The following is a 20709-nucleotide window of genomic DNA, read 5'->3' as shown; positions in this document are numbered from 1 at the left end:
TAGTAAATACTCTATAATCTGTACTGTATAGTATCTGCCCTATAATCTGTACTCCATAATCTATACTCTGTAGTAAATACTCTATAATCTGTACTGTATAGTATCTGCCCTATAATCTATACTCCATAATCTATACTGTATAGTATCTGCCCTATAATCTATACTTTGTAGTCAATACTCCATAATCTGTACTGTATAGTCTCTGCCCTGTAATCTGTACTCCATAATCTATACTGTATAGTATCTGCCCTATAATCTATACTTTGTAGTCAATACTCCATAATCTGTACTGTATAGTCTCTGCCCTGTAATCTGTACTCCATAATCTATACTCTGTAGTAAATACTCCATAATTTTTTTTTTTTTTCCGTTTCCGGTTGAGAGTACGTCGTGCGCGTTCTGGCTGCCGCTTCTCACCGGAGTTTTTTTTATTTTTTATTTTTTATTTTTCTATTTTTTTTTCTGTGGTGTAGTGGTTAGCGCTGTCGCCTCACAGCAAGAAGGTCCTGGGTTCGAGCCCCGTGGCCGGCGAGGGCCTTTCTGTGCGGAGTTTGCATGTTCTCCCCGTGTCCGCGTGGGTTTCCTCCGGGTGCTCCGGTTTCCCCCACAGTCCAAAGACATGCAGGTTAGGTTAACTGGTGACTCTAAATTGAGCGTAGGTGTGAATGTGAGTGTGAATGGTTGTCTGTGTCTATGTGTCAGCCCTGTGATGACCTGGCGACTTGTCCAGGGTGTACCCCGCCTTTCGCCCGTAGTCAGCTGGGATAGGCTCCAGCTTGCCTGCGACCCTGTAGAAGGATAAAGCGGCTAGAGATAATGAGATGAGATGAGATTTTTTTTCTGTGTGTTTGTGTAGTTTGTTTGTTTGATGTTTGAGTGTTTTCTCCACCGGTTGTGGTGTAGCTCTGGACCTAGTTTTGGGCGTCGGTTCCCTCCAGGCCTTGGTTCGCTGTGGGTGATGCCTGCGCTCCCAGCTGTGGACTGCAGTGAGCTCGTTGCTCATTTTACATTGTCCAGCGCTCTGCGCTTTAACGCTTGGCGTGATGTTCTGAGCGATGTTGCTTGGTGGTGTCGTGGCGGCTGTGCAGGCGGTTTGGGACACACCAGCGCTCTGCGTGGCAGAGCTTCTCTGCTCGCTGTGTGGATCCATGGCGTGGCGTTCGAGCGATGTTGTTGACGGCGTCGCGGCGGCGGCGCTGGAGATGTGGGACTTGTTTTCGTGTGCCTTTTGGTGGGACTGTGGCTGCTACACCATGGGAATTACATCCTGACCCCTACTTGGTGGACTTTTTATTATTTTATTATTATTATTATTATTATTTTTACTTTTTTCTTTGTTTATTGTAAAGCGTCCTTGGGTTTCTTGAAAGGCGCTATATAAATTTAACATTATTATTATTATTATTATTATTATTAATCTGTACTATATATTCTCTGCCCTATAATCTACACTATAAAGTCTATATTGTGTAATTCACTCTACATTCTCTTCTCTGGAGTCTAAATTCTAAAGTCTATATTATATATGCTCTATAGTCCTGTACTTTATAATCTATGGCCAACATGTTGTATATGTTTATGATTTACTCCTAAACTATACTCTGTACACTATAATCGACTCAGTAGTCTGTACCCTATAATCTACTGTATAATCTATACTCGACTCTATAATCTACAATCTATAATGTATAGTCCACTGTGTAGTCTGTACTGGATAATCTATACTCTATGGCCATGGTCTATACTCTATAGAGTTGCTCTTTGAACTTCTTAACGCTTCTAACCTTCTTCGATTTAAAACAAAAAAAAGCAACACATTTTCTGAGTTTTATTCAACTTCACATGTTCTCTAAGACACTAAAAGTTCCGAACAGGAGTTTTCTCCTTAGACCCGATTTACAAAAGTACAGATGAAGCATGTGATATCTGAATATTGACAGTGGTTTGATTGATTGATTGATTGATTGGCTGTTGTAGTAGACTCATGAATGAAATCCCGATACCTGATATCATGAAACAATAACATAAAAATCTTTCGTAAAAAAAAAGCCCATGCATCATAACACTCCTAATGCTCGCGTCAGATATTTTAACAAAGTGTGACTGGAGCCTATAGACCCCTTCGCATGTTTGTAAACAAACCGACCGTTGCCAGGATGCGCGCGCAGCCTGGACCCAGAAACAATGGCGCTGCCCATAGACCGCCATTACGAGCTGTCAGATTATGCCAAACAATTGTCGTTACAAGATCGAAAATGCTACATAAATAAGTTAACTCTAACAAGTGGACATCGCCTACCGGATCCGCATTTAATTAAAGAGTGGACGGACGATGTTAGTAAGTTCCCTGGTATACAATGGCCAGATATATACTCGTACCTTATTGACAAGACTTGAGTGTACACCCACGAAAAACTTCGTGCCTACAAGTCTTTAGACGCATATGATTGTTATGTGCGGGCATGTACAACTTGATTAACAATGGGACATTCATATTCATTTTGTTTTAATCAAATTATGCCAGTGATGTGATGGCAATGTGGCTTTAGCTACAACAGCAAATCCCAACACTAAACAGCAATGTGCAGGAGGTAATGGCATGAAAGGAATGATAGTGTAAAGAGCGCAGCTAAGAGAAATCAGAGCTGCGTAAAAAGCGAGAGGCAGAGAGCAGAAATGAAACTGAACGGGGCGGGAGCTAGGTTAGGCCCCGGTCACACCGCCCGAACTTTGCTGGAGCGTTCCTGGAGCGGTGAAAAAAATTAATCTCCGCTCGTAACCGTTCACCACCGTTTAACAAAAGTTGGCCCCCGTTAAAGCAACGCCGTATACGCTCGGCCACCGCTGATGTTTCTCGAGGGGTCCTCCTACCGCTCCGAAAGTTTTGAGCTGCACAAAATATTGCAAGTGGTGAGGAGGGGGCAATTTTCCGCCCCGGCAAAATTAACCCCCGCTCCACCAACGCCCAGTCAAAATTTGGCACCGCTAGACGCAAGTTCGTGGATGCTTGGGTCCGCTAGGCCAACGCAGAAATCTTGAACGCTGGACCACTGCTACTTCGCCAGCGTTGCCCGGGCGGCGATTAAACGTTGCACAAACTTCGGTGGAGCAGTTGTAAGCGTTTTACGAGCGGACACGGGGTTGCTGGAACGTTGTCAGGCGTTGAAGCAGCTATCTATGGCGGCGATGAACTTTGGTTTGGCGTTGGTACAGAGGTGTTGGAGTGGGACCAGAATTTGGCTATAAATACGGGGAGAAATGGACCAGGAGCTCATTTGGAATCGAGCTGCCGTTGAGTTCAGACCTCATCTATATTGAATTTGCTCAAAGTTACAGTAAAACTGTATCACCATGGATGCTGAGAGACTTGCTATGATTGGTGCTAAACCAACTTTATACCCCCGCCGAGCCAAAGCCCGCATGCGCAGAACGCCGCTATACCAACGCTCGCTACCGCTAAACCAACGCTAAAGCAACGCTGGCTTCAGCGGTGCACCGCTAAGCCAACGCCCGTGTTTTCGAATTTTTTTTTTTTTTTCCCATTTTGTGCGCGGTGACGAGCGTTGTCGAAATTCGGCCCCCCCCCGTTCAAGGAACGCTCCAGCAAAGTTCGGGCGGTGTGACCGGGGCCTTAGAGCAGTCAACGTAAGTTGGCATTTAGAGTGAGGGCACACAATTTTACCTTTCCATCCTTGCTTTAAAATTGTGATTTTCGGCATACACAAATAACGATGGCACAAAATCTGGACTGCTTGAGTCAAGCGAGACCTCTCCTACAAACAAAATTGCATGCAAAGCTAAGCTAACATGCTAACAATATTCATTACATTGTGTAACTATGACCCAGCTAATCAGACAAATGTTACCAAAGTATTTTACTACATCAATAAACGAAGACTAGAAAGAATAAAAAAGAAAGATTTAATAAATAGCCTGATCTTACCTGTGATGAAGTGGGCGCTGCAAACCCGCGCATTTTTGATGGTGCTTTCATCCCAGTCTACACGTTTGATGGCTTGTAGTCATAGACGTCGGCGATTTTTTTGGAATGGGTGAGATCCTGCTGGAATTCTGAACATTTTAACCCCATCACTGCTACGATTCTGACACCCGACAACACAACTAGGCATTTCTGAGTCTTTTTTGAGTCCAGGCTGCGCGTGCAATTTCCACTTACGTATGAATGACGTTTACTGCGAAGGGGTCTATACGTGTGTCTTATTGACAGGATTTGCATTTTAATATACGTTTAATAATTGATTTACACTCTCAATATACAACCCCGATTCCAGAAAACTTGGGACAAAGTACAGATTGTAAATAAAAACGGAATGCAATAATTTACAAATCTCGAAAACTGATATTGTATTCACAATAGAACATAGACAACATATCAAATGTCGAAAGTGAGACATTTTGAAATTTCATGCCAAATATTGGCTCATTTGAAATTTCATGACAGCAACACATCTCAAAAAAGTTGGGACAGGGGCAATAAGAGGCTGGAAAAGTTAAAGGTACAAAAAAGGAACAGCTGGAGGACCAAATTGCAACTCATTAGGTCAGTTGGCAATAAGTCATTAACATGACTGGGTATAAAAAGAGCATCTTGGAGTGGCAGCGGCTCTCAGAAGTAAAGATGGGAAGAGGATCACCAATCCCCCTAATTCTGCGCCGACAAATAGTGGCGCAATATCAGAAAGGAGTTCGACAGTGTAAAATTGCAAAGAGTTTGAACATATCATCATCTACAGTGCATAATATCATCAAAAGATTCAGAGAATCTGGAAGAATCTCTGTGCGTAAGGGTCAAGGCCGGAAAACCATACTGGGTGCCCGTGATCTTCGGGCCCTTAGACGGCACTGCATCACATACAGGCATGCTTCTGTATTGGAAATCACAAAATGGGCTCAGGAATATTTCCAGAGAACATTATCTGTGAACACAATTCACCGTGCCATCCGCCGTTGCCAGCTAAAACTCTATAGTTCAAAGAAGAAGCCGTATCTAAACACGATCCAGAAGCGCAGACGTCTTCTCTGGGCCAAGGCTCATTTAAAATGGACTGTGGCAAAGTGGAAAACTGTTCTGTGGTCAGACGAATCAAAATTTGGAGTTCTTTATGGAAATCAGGGACGCCGTGTCATTCGGACTAAAGAGGAGAAGGACGACCCAAGTTGTTATCAGCGCTCAGTTCAGAAGCCTGCATCTCTGATGGTATGGGGTTGCATTAGTGCGTGTGGGATGGGCAGCTTACACATCTGGAAAGACACCATCAATGCTGAAAGGTATATCCAGGTTCTAGAGCAACATATGCTCCCATCCAGACGACGTCTCTTTCAGGGAAGACCTTGCATTTTCCAACATGACAATGCCAAACCACATACTGCATCAATTACAGCATCATGGCTGCGTAGAAGAAGGGTCCGGGTACTGAACTGGCCAGCCTGCAGTCCAGATCTTTCACCCATAGAAAACATTTGGCGCGTCATAAAACGGAAGATACGACAAAAAAGACCTAAGACAGTTGAGCAACTAGAATCCTACATTAGACAAGAATGGGTTAACATTCCTATCCCTAAACTTGAGCAACTTGTCTCCTCAGTCCCCAGACGTTTACAGACTGTTGTAAAGAGAAAAGGGGATGTCTCACAGTGGTAAACATGGCCTTGTCCCAACTTTTTTGAGATGTGTTGTTGTCATGAAATTTAAAATCACCTAATTTTTCTCTTTAAATGATACATTTTCTCAGTTTAAACATTTGATATGTCATCTATGTTCTATTCTGAATAAAATATGGAATTTTGAAACTTCCACATCATTGCATTCCATTTTTATTTACAATTTGTACTTTGTCCCAACTTTTTTGGAATCGGGGTTGTACTATACACATTTCTCTTAATTCTTAAGGGAAACTAAAAAAGTGATTCTTGCCCTTCAAAAGCATACAAATTGTTTTATTTAAGATTTTTTTTTTTTAAGCTATAAAGCGATGTGCATTTCCAGGCAACACTCCAGTAGGCTAAAAACCACATTAGGACAATCTGCAGTTTTGATGTCTAATTGAAGGCATACTGCAGCGCTTCGTAACAGTGATTTACACGTCCTCGCTGGGGGAAATCTGGGGGGGGGGGGGGACCCATGAGCCGTGCGAGGACGTTCCTATTTGTCAGATCATTACAATCATCATCGCTCGGCATTATCAAGCATCCCGTGTCTCCTCCCACGCAATCATTTCACTGGTGGTTTGAGATCATTTCTGCTTCCCAAAATGTCAAGGTAGATGTCGAGATACCGATTTCTGTGGAGGTGGAACAGCACAAAGAACGATTTAATCAGGTCAACTTCAGCGTAAATGAAGGGGAAAGGATTTGGGGAGGTTTTTGTGTGTGTGTGTGTCTGAAACAGACCTCTGAGCCAGATCCATACAATCTGTTCCCAAAACTGTGTGAGAAATGTGTTGAAATGGACGCCATCCAGCGTGCTCGCAGATACACGGGGAAATAAATAATTATAGATGAATTTGAAGAAAGCCGTGCCCATGCCTGTGCGATTGCTTCCATGAGATTCTTCTCCAATTGGATCATGAGATTATGTGCTAACTAGTGTTCTCCCCCAAGCCAGAGTTTACCCAGAAAATACCGGGGGGGAATAAGTTTAAAATATTTATTCTGCTCCATGCCGCAATTCACAAATTGCAAATCAGGAGGAATAATATTTACATGCTGAATTATTAGAGCTGTTATTCTCCATGGTTTTGTCATCTGGTCACCTGATACATCATGATGATGATGAGATCTCGTCCCTGGACTTAAGACGAATTTAAAAGTCGGTGTGATATTTTCCGCTCAGACGCAGGAAGAACACACTTAAAAAAAAAAAAAAAAAAAGATAAATCCAATTTCCTGTGATTTTGTGGTGGCCTGCTGAGGAGACGCTCGTCAGTCATGCAGATCTCGCCATCCGTCACTCAAGCTTGTTGGCTTTCACGAAACGAATAAATAGATCTTGCTGGATGGGAGACCGACAGGTCTTTTACTAAAGTTTTCTTTTTGCCAAAATGGTTCAGGAACCCTTGCTTGAAAGGAGGCACTGATTTAAAAAAAAAAAAAAAAAAGACTTTCAGTCCATCGGAGATGAACCGTGTGCACGTCACAGGGTTTGATGTTTCGCACTGAGCAGTAACCGAGCAAGCATGGCCTCCTGCGCCTGTTCATTAGGACTGGATCGCTGGAAAAGATCAGCGGTGGGTCAGAGGGACAGCGGGAGGGACGCGCAGCGTGACACGAGGCCAGAACAGCAGGGGGTTACGGTACAACACGCTGAGATGAACTACAGCTTCTGGTTTACGGCTCTGTGTCACGCACCAGCTTTGAAGGTTACTCATGAGAAAGATGGAGAAGAAGTCTGAGAGAATTCAGGTGAAACAGAATGATACCCCCGTGATGAGATATACGATGGTTACTGACGTGAACTGTGAGTGCAGTTATAAATGAACAGTAAACTGGGCCTCAATCCCAAATCCCAATCGATACTCAAGTCCACATGAGCTCAGTGGGGTTTGCTTTATCGAATCTCATCTTGTACACTGAATAGAACACAACAGTCGTTCATCCAGCTGTTTAACAGCACAGTAAATGTGTAAAGTTACGCATGGCTCTTTCTATGATCGTGCCATATGCCAGGTTTGTGGTTGTCACATCAGTGAGAATAAATAGAAATAAAAACCAAATGTTTTGGTGGTCGTTGTATGTCTGTTAGATAGTATTGATAAAATGAGCAAGGTGTCTTGTTTGATTAAAAAATAATAATAATAGGGCTGTAACGATACACCCAACTCACGATTCGATTTGTATCGCGATTTTTGACCCATGATTCGATATACCCACGATTTTTTTAAAATGTATTTTTAAAGTCGTAAATTTGACTTAACATTTACTTACTTACATTAACTATTTAATAACAAATAATTCAGACCACTGCAGAGAATGAGTAATATGTATGCAAAAATGAACAAATGTATATCCAAAGATTGTTTTATTTCTCAAAATAATACTGTTGAGCCGGAAGCTCTGTTTTTTTCGGTTCTGAAAAAGTCATTTTTCCAAATCGTGTAAATCCGTTAAGATTTTTTTTGGGGGGTGGCTCTCTCACTGTCTCACTCTCATAGGGCCAATGATTTTCTGTGATCGCGGAAAACAGATGGAAATTACGGAATTTTTATGGTGAAACATTGCTCGCGTGTCAAAATGTAACTGCCGCAGAAGGCTTCCGCCCAAGCAGACATGCCTTCAGTGTTGCCAGATATTGCTAACGTTTTCCACCCCAAAATATGTTCAAAACCAGCCAAAAAGCACCTAAACCCGCCCAATCTGGCAACACTGCATGCCTTTCCGGTCAAGTGATTGTGATTGGCTTGTGGCACACCTAGCCAGCCAATGAGCTGCTTGTTTACAGATTCGCTCCCCGCGTCGCAACCAGAATGGCGACCGCTTAAAAGAAATGAATGCTCTGCCAGTGGCGAGTGTGGACGTTGCGTGACTCGCAGAAGATTGTCGCAGGTCGGTGAAAAAACGACTTACTAATAGATATAAAAGTAATTTAAGTAAGTTTAAAATGTAATTTAAATAAAAAGTAAAGTATTCATAAATTGAAGTTTGGAAGCGCCTCTGTTTTTGGGCTGAGGAGAAGTTTGAAAGGGTGTACCGCGATTCTGCCTTCTTGTATCGCGACACGGATCGTGGCTCTGCGTATTTCGATTTCGATACGCATATTGTTACAGCCCTAAATAATAATAATAATAATGTGTCTTCGTTGAATAATTTTTCTGTTCTGTTTTGTTGCTGAATTGCTTTGAGTCAATGCGGCGAAACCAGTTTCACTTTCAGCATCATAAGGGGTGTTCACACGGCACATATTTGCATCGATGCTGCACCGATGTATTTTGTTGCGATATATCTTACACCGGTGTAAATTTTGTAGAGCGTTCACACGTCACAAACCTGCTTACTAGAGAGAAGCGTGTTAGCACCGGTGCAGCCCCACGTGCGTTCACACGGCAGTTTTTGCGACCGTGCTATACGATAGTAGTAATGCGGAAATGAAATATGCGCATGCGTGAAAATGTACTTCCTTTTCCCGGTTGTCATGGCATCACCAACAGAGATGCCTACTAGTACGGATTGGCCGTATTTTGTACGGAAAAGTTACGTAAATACGATGTTACGGCAAACAGCGTTATTCTGTACGGAATTATTATAAAGTCTTAAATTCCAGTGAGTTGTTTTTAAATGTCCAAGCGACTTTTTCAATCCATGCGCGATTCACGGCCATTTATTTTTACGACAGCCACACATGCTGTGTGTGACATGCGTAGATTCCGCACATTTGTTCGCGCTATTTTCGATACGGTAGAATGGCCGTGCATTACACCCAGTCAAAAGGGCAATGGATACGCGCACTGCAAACTGTGTAGAACTGACATTAACATCACTCATGGTGGTCGCGATGACTGCACGCGGCATGTCAACTCCAAAAAACATATGGAGTATGCTGAAATGGCGAGTCAAGCGGAAAGTAAATCTGGGGGTATCCAGCAGTTTTTTACGAAATCTGTGGATGAAAAGACACGGAACGTGACGCGTGCTGAAGCGGTGATGGTTGACCTATGCTTGGAGTTGAACTTGCCAATTAGTGCCATGAAATGTGAGTTAAACTTATTCAGTTTCTTTTTACATGTCTGATTTTTATTCACTGAAATATCAAACACTGGCTGGACTTCTTTAATTCAAAGTCTTTTCAGTGTTGCAAGTGCAAATGTACATGTAGTATGATCAAAAACAGAATTTTATGATTAGTGCTGTTGGGATTGTGGCAAAAAATGTATCATTCCACTGTTTTAAATACAATTATAAATGTCATTTTATTCAATGTCTCTTCTGAAGCATTATGCTGAAGTATTTATATATTGGGACGTTAAGATAACAATGTCGGACTCTCTTTGGCATGAAATAAGAATTTTTTTAAATTTTATTAGAATCCGTTAACAGGTGGAACATTTTGCCAGGCAATATAATATAATACTTTTGAGGAGTTACATTCAGTACCAATGATTGGTAGTCAACCGTAATGTCTGCAAACAGGGAACACTATTGTATTTATAAAAATGTGATCTATTGTATGCTCTAGAAATTTGTTGAGTGGAAATTCAGTTGAGATGGCTGCTCGCGTTTTGTTTATTCAATTCACACAAAACAGTTCTTTTTAATAATTTAAAATGTTAAACATATTGGTATATACACCTCTTTATAATGGAAATGCACATAAATTAATGTTACTGAAAGTCATTCCGAAATACTGAAAAATGTTTTCAGGAATACTGAAATTCAAAATTTGGGGTAGGCATCTCTGCACCAAGTGCCGGGAAAACAACGTGGATGAAGACACCAGTGTTGCCAGATACTGCTGACGTTTTCCAGCCCAAAATATGTTCAAATCTGCCAAAATGCACTTAAAACCGCCCAATCTGGCAACACTGGAAGACACGCAGTTCTGTTGTTGTTGATATTCGCCATTTTGGAAGCGCAAAATACCAGGATGCAAATTATGCAATGCCTGTATGTAATCAACTCTCCTCACGCGTAGCGAGTCTACCCCTGTAGCGTTCAGACGTCCCATTTTATATCGGTGCTGCCCCGCAAACTCGCATTTACTCCGGAGGAAATTTCTTAAACCGCCTCCCGAGCAGGGTTAGATTTGCACCGGTTTAAGCAGCTTTCAGGGGCGACACCGGTATAACTTTGTACCGTGTGAACGCTCTACCGGGGCAGCCCCGGTGCTACACCGGAGTAAAAGTTGCCGTGTGAACACCCCTTTAGAAATATTAATCCATGGATCATGATGGTATGGTTTCTTGGATTTGGCAAACGGCATTTACTTTGTCGTCAGAGCCAGTATATTTCAGGTATTGTCCTCTCACAGCATCTTCAAGGTGTTTTGATTTGGTGATGGCAAGGATGTCTTGATTTGATTTCTGTATTTACCTCACCCGGGACGGAGTCCACCAGGGGGCGAGGTATTGTTTTCGGTCGGGTTTCTTTGTTTTTTTTTTGTTAACGATATTACGGGAAAAACGGCTGGATCAGTCTTCATGAAACTTTCAGGATAGATGGGTGTTGGTCTCAAGGGTCGTCCAGTTAAGGTCACTAAAAAGGTCAAAATCGTTTTTGTTGTGTCTACTGCCTCATGGAGGCGCTAGCCACTACGTCCTCGTGCTGTAAGAGTGTAACAATCGCGCACTGCGCATGCGCAAACGCGTGTTCTGATTAAAATGGCCGGTGAGTGTTTACAATTCAGTTCACCGTTCGAAATAGATGGACTCGTCTAAAGAAATGGCTTTCAGACATGTTTATGCTTACTAGTGCATCTCAGAAAATTAGAATATTGTGAAAAAGTTCAATATTTTTTCCATCAGTTATTTAAGAAAGTGAAAATGTTATATATTATAGACTCATTACACAAACTAAAATGTTTCAAGCATTTTTCTATTTTAATTTTAATCAGTATGGCATACAGTACAAAAACAAAAAAAACCCATCTCAAAATATTAGAATATTTCATTTCGAGTTTGAGTAAAACAGTATGAACACACTCAGTACGTTTACATGCACGTCCAAATCGAGCTGCTGTCGGTAATCGAGCAAAGGGTCCCAGCAGGGGTGCCAGAGAAATCCAATCCTACATGCACAAGTGAAATCGGGCTATTGTGCACCTGAGCCACACGTGGCGCTACACGCCCCATCGTGTTGGTACACTTCCGGTTGTCGTCATGAAGAAGAGCTATAGTGTTGCCAGATACTGCTGAAGTATTCCAGCCCAAAACATGTTCAAATCCGCTAAAATGCACTTAAAACCCCCAATCTGGCAACACTGGCAGTTCCGTGTTCAAGCTGTTAGGCTTGCTCTAACAGACTGTATGGCTACAAACTGTCCGGCGCAGACCACTGTTTTGTAAGACAACTTATTTTGCACAATAATTTTTCTAAAGTCCATTTTTTTGCTTACAAAAAAATATATATATTTTTTGCTTACAATTTAACTTGTGTCTTAATAAACACACAAAGTTCAATTGTTTTGCTTTTATTGACATTCTTCAGATGTTGGACACATATATATATATATATATATATATATATATATATATATATATATATATATATACACACACACACACACACACACACACACACACACACACACAAATACAGTGACTTGTTTATGTACACAATTCACAGCTATGCAACAGCTGTACAGATGTATTTGGTGATACAGTAAGTGAGCTAAATTTTAACAGTGCAAACAATGCCACAAAAAGAAAAGATTCATGCCGTTGTCATGATTCGTTGTCATGCCGACCGAGGCTGTTGTGTTTCCCTTGTGGTCTCGTCACTCGTCACTTCCGGAAGGGGCAGTGCTGAAGTAAGTAGCTCGACTATGTAGCTCGATAGGGTTTACATGCACTAAGTAGCTCGGCAGAAATCGCATAATCTAGGTCGTGTAGCTCGATTCCGAGAAATCAAGTTCGGTTCAATTTCAGCCGAATTAAGGTGTATACATGGCATTTTGAACTTCGATTTCAGTCGAGCAACGGCAGAAATTCGATTCTCTCTATGTGCATGTAAACGCACTGAGTGTATCTCTCGGTCTAGTTCAGTACACACAACCACAATCATGGGGAAGACTGCTGACTTGACTGTTGTCCAGAAGATGATCACTGATGCCCTCCACAAGGAGGGTAAGCCACAAAAGGTCATTGCTGAAAAGGGTGGCTGGAAAAGGTGCACAAGCAACAGGGATGGCCGCAGTCTTGAGAGGATTGTCAAGAAAAGTTGATTCAAGAACTTGGGAGAGCTTCACAAGGAGTGGACTGAGGCTGGTGTCAGTGTATCAAGACCCGTCACGAACAGACATCTTCAAGAAAGGGGATACAACTTTCGCATTCCTAATAGCTACTCCTGAGCCAGATACAATGCCAGAAGTGTCTTATCTGGGCTAAGGAGAGAAAGAAATGGACTGTTGCTCAGTGGTCCAAAGTCCTCTTTTCAGATGAAAGTACATTTTGCATTTAATTTGGAAATCACGGTTCTAGAGTCTGGAGGAAGAGTGGAGAGGCACAGAATCCAAGGTGTTTGAAGCCCAGTGTGAAGTTTCCACAGTCTGTGATGATTTGGGGTGCCATGTCATCTGCTGGTGTTGGTCCACTGTATTTTATCAAGTCCAAAGTCAACACAGCCATCTACCAGGAGATTTTAGAGCACTTCATGCTTCCATCTGCTGACTAGCTTTTTGGAGATGCTGATTTCCTTTTCCAGCAGGACTTGGCACCTACCCACAGTGCCAAAACTACTACCAAATGGTTTGCTGACCATGATATTACCGTGTTTGATTGGCCAGCCAACTTGCCTGACCTGAACCCCATAGAGAATCTATGGGGTATTGGCAAGAGGAAGATGAGAAACACCTGACCCAAAAATACAGATACGCTGAAGGCCACTATCAAAGCAACCTGGGCTTCTATAACACCTCAGCAGTGCCACAGACTGATCACCTCCATGCCACACCGCATTGATACAGTAATTCATGGTAAAGGATCCCCAACCAAGTATTGAGTGTATAAATGAATATACTTTTCAGAAGTTGGACATTTCTGTATTGTAAATCCTTTTTTGATTGATCTTAGGGAATATTCTAATAATTTGAGATACTGGATTTCTGATTTTCATGAGCTATAAGCCATAATCATCAAAATTAAAACAAAAAAGGCTTTAAATATTTCACTTTACATGTAATGAATATAGAATATATGAAAGTTTACCTCATTCATTCTCATCTCATTATCTGTAGCCGTTTTATCCTGTTCTACAGGGTCGCAGGCAAGCTGGAGCCTATCCCAGCCGACTACGGGCGAAAGGTGGGGTACACCCTGGACAAGTCGCCAGGTCATCACAGGGCTGACACATAGACACAGACAACCATTCACACTCACATTCACACCTACGGTCAATTTAGAGTCACCAGTTAACCTAACCTGCATGTCTTTGGACTGTGGGGGAAACCGGAGCACCCGGAGGAAACCCACGCGGACACGGGGAGAACATGCAAACTCCGCACAGAGAGGCCCTCACCGGCCACGGGGCTTGAACCCAGGACCTTCTTGCTGTGAGGCGGCAGCGCTAACCACTACACCACCGTGCTGCCCCTCCTGTAGCTTCAGTTCATAAATGTTTTATGAAAAGTTTTTTTTTTTTTTATTTCTCAACCTGACAAGGTACATTTTTAGTGTGTTATCACGACTCTGGCTCCAATCATTTCTCCTGGGTAAAATCTACATGAAATTTTGTTAAAGAGCCAGTTTTTGCATTTAATTTTTTTTTTCCTGCTTGATATTTGAAATTCTTTTCTTTCTCTGTTAAGAAGAGTGACTATATTACTCTGTCCTCAGGAGAAATCATGACTATTTTCGTTAATCTTTTGGTGAGAAAGATTTTCACGGTTTTCAGTGTGGCACAGCACAGTGGGAGAGTTCGCGCCCCCTTATGATCCATATTCCAGGGTACGATCACTATTAAATATAACCCATACTTAAAGCTAGACGGCCTTTCGATTTCATACAATCGGTGAAATTTAGTTCCGTCTGAAATGTGGTGATTGTGATGCGTGTTTATTTCTGTAATATCGCACAAAATATCAGGCCATTCTGTGGCTGGGAAGTTATTTAATTTGAGGGGATTAAAGCAAATAATGTGCATGAAATCACTCACTTTGCACAGTCAGGCAGACAGAGGAAGTCCGTGTGTGTGCGCATGCGCAGGTTTCCCTTTGAGCGTGCACTGACAGTTCCATCATCCTGTCGCTAAACGAACAGCTGATCACACCGAGGTGCTCGCTGAGCGCCGATATTTATTAGTTTGGTCCTGCGTTTCCTTTCCTTCGTATATAACATAATGTCGTTTTCTTTTCGTGGTGCGGTTTCCATCAAATCCTGCGCTCTGATTGGCTGGCGAGCAGGTCTGTATCCTACGATACGGACCCCAGTTACGGACCTCTGGCGACTCGTTCGTTCACAACAACAAACATGGTAGCATTTTTTTTGTCAACATTTATCTTTTTTTTTTTAATAAGATTTATTTATAAGATTATCAAAAATCTTATAAATGTTTGCCAGCATTTCTCAGGAGAATAGCATTCATTTTACAGCATGGATAGCGATAACGACAGTGTTCACAGCGAAAGCGAGTTTTACTACCCTGAGGAAGAAGAAATAAAAGAAAACATTTCAGGAGAAAGCTAAAAACCTCTAACTTGCTAACGCCGAGCAAAAACATGGCTGAATCCTGAATGACTCCTATTTGTATAAATAGGGGACTACATAGGTGGCAAAATGTAGTTTTTTTCCTGCCATGGAAGTGCACTTGTATACCGAGGAGGAAGCCATTTGCATTACAGCCGTGAATGAGGATTCAAAAATGGCGTCTCGGCTCGGTTTTCCCTTTCGGGCGCTCTCGTTTTTTGTTAGAATTTGGTGAAGAAAAAAATAAATATATTATTTACCAGCTTAAGGTCGGTCCGTATGGTGAAATACCGTGACCTCGGCCCTGAATACTGACCTCGGCCCAGAGGGCCTCGCTCAGTACTTTCAAGACCTCAGTCACGGTATTTCACCATACGGACCTCCCAGCTGGGAAATAACATATATTTCTTCTCGCTTTCTTTCCGTGACTGTAGTCGGTCTTTCACGTTTCATTTGCACACTCTCATCCTCCATTTTTCTCTCCTGTTGCAAATTTGTATCCCACAATGCCTTGCGCGAACGGGGAAAGCCCACCACGTGATGTGTGACATAGTATCTTGAATTGCATCATGGTGAAGCAGGAAAAAATAGTAGAGAATTTAGGACCACTTGGCCTTAAATTCATTAATCGTTCTATTTTTTAAAAAAATAATAAAATCAAAAGTCTGTGATTTGAATTCAGTAGCTTTCGGTCACTAAACAAAAATAACTGGGTGTCGGGAAAACTCTTATGACCCACACTTGAAAAATCTGAAAGGCAGTCTAGCTTTAAAGCTCTCCTTGCAGTTTTAAATTTTGAGTGGTACGTCACAAAGTCGTAACGCCTGATCATAGAAAGAGCCGTACAGCCGGTTATCATAACCCTATTGTATTGTATAGAACCAAATGAAATTAATTGGCCATTTTTGGTTCCTATTTGCTCTTTCAGATGTTCTGCACCTGTCATTGATGGGCTGGACTTTTTTTTTTTTTTCAGTATAAATCCGCAGGATTGTGTGAAACCACCATCTTGTTCAGTGTTGTTCAGGTCTCCGGAGAAATGGAGAGATGAGAAGAGAGGTGTTGTTTGAACGGTTGCACTGTTTTGCCAAAAATCTCATCTACTTGCTTTGGAATGAGCCTCTCTTTCTCTGTCTCTCGCGCTCTCTCACCTGCCGTCTCGCCGTGCTTCTTTCTTCCCGATTATATTTCTACGTGACCCAAAGACAATAACATGCCGTCGATTGCTTGTACATTCAGAAATTCGATACCAGGAAGGAATGTTCTCCACCATGATGAGATACATTAGAACCCATCCATTTCTGCACTTTCAATTCTGCCTTTCTTTTTCCCTTTTTTCTTTTTTTTTTGCTTCATCAGACCCTCGCCTGGAGGACGCCATCTCCGAATTCGGAGGACGGAAAATAAAGGATCCAATTGCTCTCCATTTTGTGGTCTGTTAAAGAAAAAAAAAAATCAATGCCACTTTGGTCCTAAGGGAAATGAACATATTTATAAAAGTGGGGGAAAAGTCAGCATTCGTGTGTTGTTTTTTTTTTTTTTTTTTTTTTTTTTTTTTCTACAATGTTGATTTTAAGAAAGAAAATGTCAGCTATTGTTGGTGAAGTGATGCATGCTTGTAGGCCCATAGTGTAAAATGTAAGCAGCGTGTGAACGTATGCATGCCTGCACGTGCAGGAAGCAGCGTTGTGAATCGTGCGCCTGGATTTCTGCATTCATGATTCATCAGATGCAGTCTCATCTTCATCCAAGTCATAATAATAAACAGACAAAGGCATTCTGCGTCAGTGGATAACACCTGTTGTGCTTTACATGGCGTTATGGAAGACACTGATTGACTGATTAATCATTCCGTGAGCTCTTGTATTTAATAAGCGCGCGATGAATCCCTGAAGCTGCTGTTCAGACCTGAACAATGCTGAGGTGAACTTGAAGCCATGACTCATGATCACGTCTGCATCAAAACGGCCAAACGATCCAGATCCTGAAGTACTAAAACAACCCCAGGCCACGATGCTACCTACACCATGCTTCACCATACACAGTTATTATGACTTGGATGAAAACAAGTCCATATTTTACTACAGTGGTGCTTGAAAGTTTGATGAGAACAGATGAGACAAAAATATTATACTTGGTCATTTATTTATTGAGGAAAATGATCCAATATTACAGATCTGTGAGTGGCAAAAGTATGTGACCCTTTGCTTTCAGTATCTGGTGTGACCCCCTTGTGCAGCAATAACTGCAACTAAACGTTTGCGGTAACTGTTGATCAGTCCTGCACACCGGCTTGGAGGAATTTTAGCCCGTTCCTCCGTACAGAACAGCTTCAACTCTGGGATGTTGGTGGGTTTCCTCACATGAACTGCTCGCTTCAGGTCCTTCCACAACATTTCCATTGGATTAAGGTCAGGACTTTGACTTGGCCATTCCAAAACATTCACTTTATTCTTCTTTGGTAGAACGACTTGTGTGCTTAGGGTCATTGTCTTGCTGCATGACCCACCTTCTCTTGAGATTCAGTTCATGGACAGATGTCCTGACATTTTCCTTTAGAATTCGCTGGTATAATTCAGAATTCATTGTTCCATCAATGATGGCAAGCCATTCTGGCCCAGATGCAGCAAAACAGGCCCAAACCATGATACTACCACCACCATGTTTCACAGATGGGATAAGATTCTTATGCTGGAATGCAGTGTTTTCCTTTCTCCAAACATAACGCTTCTCATTTAAACCAAAAAGTTCTATTTTGGTCTCATCCGTCCACAAAACATTTTTCCAATAGCCTTCTGGCTTGTCCACGTGATCTTTAGCAAACTGCAGATGAGCAGCAATGTTCTTTTTGGAGAGCAGTGGCTTTCTCCTTGCAACCCTGCCATGCACACCATTGTTGTTCAGTGTTCTCCTGATGGTGGACTCATTAACATTAGCCAATGTGAGAGAGGCCTTCAGTTGCTTAGAAGTTACCCTGGGGTCCTTTGTGACCTCGCCAACTATTACACGCCTTGCTCTTGGAGTGATCTTTGTTGATCGACCACTCCTGGGGAGGGTAACAATGGTCTTAAATTTCCTCCATTTGTACACAATCTGTCTGACTGTGGATTGGTGGAGTCCAAACTCTTTAGAGATGGTTTTGTAACCTTTTCCAGCCTGATGAGCATCAACAACGCTTTTTCTGAGGTCCTCAGAAATCTCCTTTGTTTGTGCCATGATACACTTCCACAAACATGTGTTGTGAAGATCAGACTTTGATAGATCCCTGTTCTTTAAATAAAACAGGGTGCCCACTCACACCTGATTGTCGTCCCATTGATTGAAAACACCTGACTCTAATTTCACCTTCAAATTAACGGCTAATCCTAGAGGTTCACATACTTTTGCCACTCACAGATATGTAATATTGGATCATTTTCCTCAATAAATAAATGACCAAGTCCAATATTTGTCTCATTTGTTTAACTGGGTTCTCTTTATCTACTTTTAGGACTTGTGTGAAAATCTGATGTTGTTTTAGGTCCTATTTATGCAGCAATATAGAAAATTCTACAAACTTTCAAGCACCACTGTAGATTGTTTTCTTCCAGCTCAAGGTTTAGCTACCTTTGTTTTTTATTATTAGCGTACTAATGACGCTATCATTTCCCAGGAACTGCAGGAGACACCGTTTCCGATTCGTCCTCCGCCGGCGGGACGTTGCCGCACTTCCGACAGGAGCCAGAAGACGCCTACATCATCAAGAGCAACCCGATCCGGTTGCGGTGCCGTGCCACTCCCGCCCTGCAGATTTTCTTCAAGTGCAACGGGGAATGGGTTCACCAGAACCAACACATGGTCCTGGAATATATGGACCAGAACACGGGTAAGTAGCTGCACTGGTTCTGTTCAGCGACACTGATGATGTTGACATTACCAACACATCCATTAGGTGGGCGTGGCCTGAGCCGGGACGTGATTTTTTTTTTTTTTTTCCCCTTTATTCCTTGATTCAGTTACATCTCTAGTACTGTCTTTTCTTTCTTTATTTTTGTCCAGATAATTTTCACACTTTCTGTATCTCAGAACGGGTTCACTTTTGGTCATTAAAGACAAGAATGATAGTTACGCAGAAAGGCTTTCTCTCAGTCCCACTTAAATGCAGCAGTTATACACGCACCATAAAAACACAGTGCTGCGTTCTGTCTGAATTATTACTCCATCACAGCCAGCTTTTTCAAGAGCGATTGAGGACAATGCGAATGTCAAAGATATTCACCAATCAGTTCCAGAAACACTTTCGTTACATCATAAGAAGGTCGATTTCGTTTTACTGAGCACAAAGAAAAATGTTCATAATGTTCAGATTGCCTTCTTCACCAGTTTCATTGTGGCTTTATTTATTTACTTACTTAAAGCTAGACTGCCTTTCAGATTTTAAGTATCGGTCATAAAAAGAATTTTCCCCGACACCACCCAATTTTTGTTTTGTGACTGAAAGCTACCGAATTCGAATCACAGACTTCCAATTTTATTAGTTTTTTTTTTTTAAATAGAACAATTAATGAATTTAAGGCCATGTGGCCCTAAATTCTCCGCTATTTTTTCCTGCTTCACCATGATGCAATTCAAGATACTACATCATGCATCACGTGGTGGGCTTTCCCTGTTCGCTCAAGGCATTGTGGGATACAAATTTGAAACAGGAGAGAAAAATGGAGGACATGAGTGAGTGTGCGAATGAAACGTGAAAGAGCAACTACAGTAACGGAAAGAAAGCGAGAAGAAAAGACGTGATGTTATATACGAAGGAAAGGAAACGCAGGACCAAACTAATAAATAAATAATCAGCGCTCAGTGAGCACCTCGGTGTGATCAGCTGTTCGTTTAGCGACAGGATGATGGAACTGTCAGTGCACGCTCAAAGGGAAACCTGTAGATGGCAGTAATGCAACACTGTGGATCCCAGCTGCCGTAAAACCCAAAAGAAGGTAAATCTGCGCATGCGCACACGGACTTCCTCTGTCTGCTTGACTGCACGAAGCGAGCGATTTCATGCACATTATTTGTTTTAATCCTCTCAAATTAAATAACTTCCCAGCCACAGAATGGCCTGATATTATTTTGTGAGATATTACAGAAATAAACAGATTTATTTTTTTCGCGGTCCGGTTTCCATCAAATCCTGCACTTTGATTGGCTGGCGAGCGGGTCCGTATCCTACGGTACAGACTCCGGTTACAGACCTCTGGCGACTCGCTTGTTCACAACAACAAACATAGTAGCAATTTTTGTCAACATTTCTCTTTTTAATAAGATTTATTTATAAGATTATCAAAAATCTTATAAATGTTTGCCAGCATTTCTCAGGAGAATAGCA

The 20709-nt window shown here is 41.9% G+C and overlaps 1 protein-coding gene across 3 annotated transcripts in view; it reads left to right on the top strand.

The window, feature by feature from the left end:
* The window catches only part of unc5db (unc-5 netrin receptor Db), a 484543-nt gene that overhangs the window by 256005 nt on the left and 207829 nt on the right, over positions 1 to 20709 (top strand). For all 3 annotated transcript variants that reach the window (XM_060906684.1, XM_060906685.1, XM_060906683.1), the window contains exon 2: positions 19003 to 19215. In XM_060906684.1, the coding sequence (XP_060762667.1) occupies positions 19003 to 19215 (213 nt within the window). The remainder of the gene's footprint in view (positions 1 to 19002; positions 19216 to 20709) is intronic.

This window comes from Neoarius graeffei, chromosome 24 (genome assembly GCF_027579695.1).
Source record: "Neoarius graeffei isolate fNeoGra1 chromosome 24, fNeoGra1.pri, whole genome shotgun sequence".
Taxonomy (NCBI): domain Eukaryota; kingdom Metazoa; phylum Chordata; class Actinopteri; order Siluriformes; family Ariidae; genus Neoarius; species Neoarius graeffei.
The sequence above is the reverse complement of the archived record's forward strand: the minus strand, read 5'-3'. Positions and strand labels throughout refer to the sequence as shown.